This window comes from Mizuhopecten yessoensis, unplaced genomic scaffold (genome assembly GCF_002113885.1).
Source record: "Mizuhopecten yessoensis strain PY_sf001 unplaced genomic scaffold, ASM211388v2 scaffold11095, whole genome shotgun sequence".
Classification (NCBI taxonomy): domain Eukaryota; kingdom Metazoa; phylum Mollusca; class Bivalvia; order Pectinida; family Pectinidae; genus Mizuhopecten; species Mizuhopecten yessoensis.
This window is the reverse complement of record NW_018408877.1, coordinates 844,713-847,290: the sequence shown is the minus strand read 5'-3', so window position 1 is coordinate 847,290 and position 2,578 is coordinate 844,713. Positions and strand designations below refer to the sequence as shown.

The window sequence follows — 2,578 nt, the reverse complement described above, 5'->3', positions numbered from 1 at the left end:
TTTTGCTAAAATTGCCAAGTGCCTTCACAAACTCACAGAAAAAGGACGAAGATTTGAGTGGACTTCCTCTTGCCAGGAAGTATTTGAGACTCTTAAGAGGTTGTTGGTAAAAGCACCTGTCCTTGCGCATCCAGACTTTACCANGATCGACAAACACAGGTCGATGAGAGTTGTTTCAGCTACTTGAAAGTAGGGGATGCTGCGTCATCTAGAGAAATGAATGGGAGTGTGATGGAAGATGTTCATATGGAGGTGGAGAATGATGTGAATAAAAGTGATTCAGTCAGAAATGGAGAGAAAGCGTTTGAGAACAACTCCAGGCAAACACGCACTCGACGACCACCTAAGTGGCATTCTAGTTACACTTCAGAATATTAGGTAGATCAGACTATTTGTGTTGGCACTATATGAGGGTAACATTTGATCTTGTAGGAGAATCATGGTAAACACAAAGAAAACCCCAGTACAGAAGTGTCCCATGTGTGCACATAAGACGGCGGATAGAGAGGAGATGAGGACACACCTGATGAGTTGTGGACTGGCCACTATGGAGAAGAACACCTTGCGTTGTGAGCAGTGTGACTTCATAACGACAAGGAAGGCGTACCTGAAACGTCATCAAAAGAGGCATGAGGCGGTTACGGTACAAGACAGTCCCCAGCGTGCTGGCGATGAGGAAGCAGCTGGAACGTCCGTTGATGACTGGCAGCATCAAGACCCAGGGGACTTGATTGTTTCCAGCTCCGAGGATGATGATATCGAGTCCTCTGACAGTGAAGTTGTCGAGAAAGACAATGAGGAACTGCTATCTGGAAGGATCGTTAGAAAGAGAACGCAGCCTTCCCTGCCAATCTCTTTGAAACGTCCACGGACGACTGGGGCAGCCCCAGATCAAGCAGAGAAGCTCCATCCTAAAGACATTAGGAACACGATACCCCATGCGGTTACGGTTGCCAGTACCTCCAGGGTAAGGCAGGCACCGTTGATGAAGACAGTGGCCGTACAAACCCTTCCTGTGCAGTCGAGGAGTACCGTCACCAAAACGACGAGATACCCCGAGGGCGAAAAGTCCATTGAGATTGTCGAGTTCGATGAAGTTCTCAATTTGTGTCCTTGTTGTTCGAGGAGCCAGTAGGCAAGAGAGAATAATGAAAGAATAGGACTTGGATCGTTCGTTCAGGGACAATGACAAAGTTATGTTTCGAATCATAGTGTATATTTTTGATTGATGTCATTACATCTTGGAGAGTTCAGTATCAGAGTTGTTTTATTTTTATAACGCGAGGACGCGTTGTTCTCGGAGGCGTGGGTAATGTGATGAATGTACATATCGTAATCCTACCTTCGCTGATTTAGCATATTATTCAGGTTAGATACGTTGATCTGTTGGCGTTAATCATTTGTGTTATGTCTCCGTAATTCGAACGCTTAGAAGACAGATAGTTTTCGAGGTACAATCAAAACGTACAGGTGATTATACCTCACTCACCGCTAGGTGTCGCTAGGATAGCAAGAGGGTATAAATAGGCAGAATCCAGCGACAATCGGCCCAGTTCTGTTTCGATCTTGGCGTGTTCACAGCAGTGACAGATCGTAAGTACCTAATATATGTGAGACCGGCTTTGTGTTGGAAAGATAGAAGTGACTGAATAAGTCTTGCCTTGATCCACACACTGCCTGGAAGATATATTAAATAAACGATTGAGTGCTGTAGCGAGATACTGTTAGACAGAAGGTGTCACGGGCATAGGCTGTGCAGTGCTAGTCGCGACCAGGCTAGTCGTGACTAGGTATAGTCGTTGGTGCTAGTCGTGACTAGGGGTAGTCGCGACCAGGCTAGTCGTGACTAGGTATAGTCGTTAGAGCTAGTCGTGACTAGGGATAGTCGTGGTCATTAGAGAGTGCCGTAGTTGTATACTAGTATAAGGCTGTCGTGATCGGCGCGACTAGGTCATATAGCTAGGTAGCTGACTATAGGGCAACTATAGTGACTAGGGCTAGCCGCGACTAGGTAGTCGAGTTGTGTACTGCCTGGATTGTACGGTAGTGTGTGTAGTGTGTTATATTGATACAGAGCAGATAGCTTTGGTATTAGTTCTATAGTCGTGCAGTAATTATTCTGTTCATATCATGTATTAAGCATTAGGTAATAGGTATGCTGGTTACAAGGTAGTAACACATATTTGTATATATTTGCAACTGTAGTATAGTTATAATTAAGCTTACAGCACAGGGATCCTTAGAAGTGACTAGGGTACGGACCCCGGAACGTTACATAGTTTGTATTTAAACATAGAAGATCTTACCTGTGGGATACCTGTAGAGTTGATGACGTATGTACCATTGGAACCTGCCACTAGTGGAATGTTCTGAGTGTAAGGGTAGGTACGACATTCAGACACGTTCCTGAGAAATACAAGTGACCTGCATATCTCCAGGCTCAGACACAACTCGGCACACTGGTACAGGGTTGGTGTCTGGTAAGTAGTCCATGATGGAGAGCCTGGACTCTGGGTGGTTTGAGTCAGTCCGATAGTGTGAGTGTTTTCTCCTGAGCATCCCAAGGATTCCACGCGGT

General features: G+C 45.5%; 1 protein-coding gene across 1 annotated transcript; it reads left to right on the top strand.

Moving 5' to 3' along the window:
- The first annotated feature begins 216 nt into the window (after nucleotides 1-216).
- LOC110465627 lies at nucleotides 217-1,135 on the top strand. Its single transcript, XM_021521576.1, has 2 exons — nucleotides 217-320; nucleotides 433-1,135. Exons 1-2 carry the CDS (start codon nucleotides 217-219, stop codon nucleotides 1,133-1,135), a joined length of 807 nt encoding a protein of 268 aa, XP_021377251.1.
- Nucleotides 1,136-2,578: the final 1,443 nt, after the last annotated feature.

Excerpts from the sequence above, each read along its gene's own strand:
- LOC110465627 (XM_021521576.1), top strand. The coding sequence starts at position 217 with ATGAATGGGAGTGTGATGGAAGATGTTCATATGGAGGTGGAGAATGAT. Across the intron at positions 321-432 it reads GCGTTTGAGAACAACTCCAG|GAGAATCATGGTAAACACAA; the intron begins GCAAACACGCAC and ends TTGATCTTGTAG.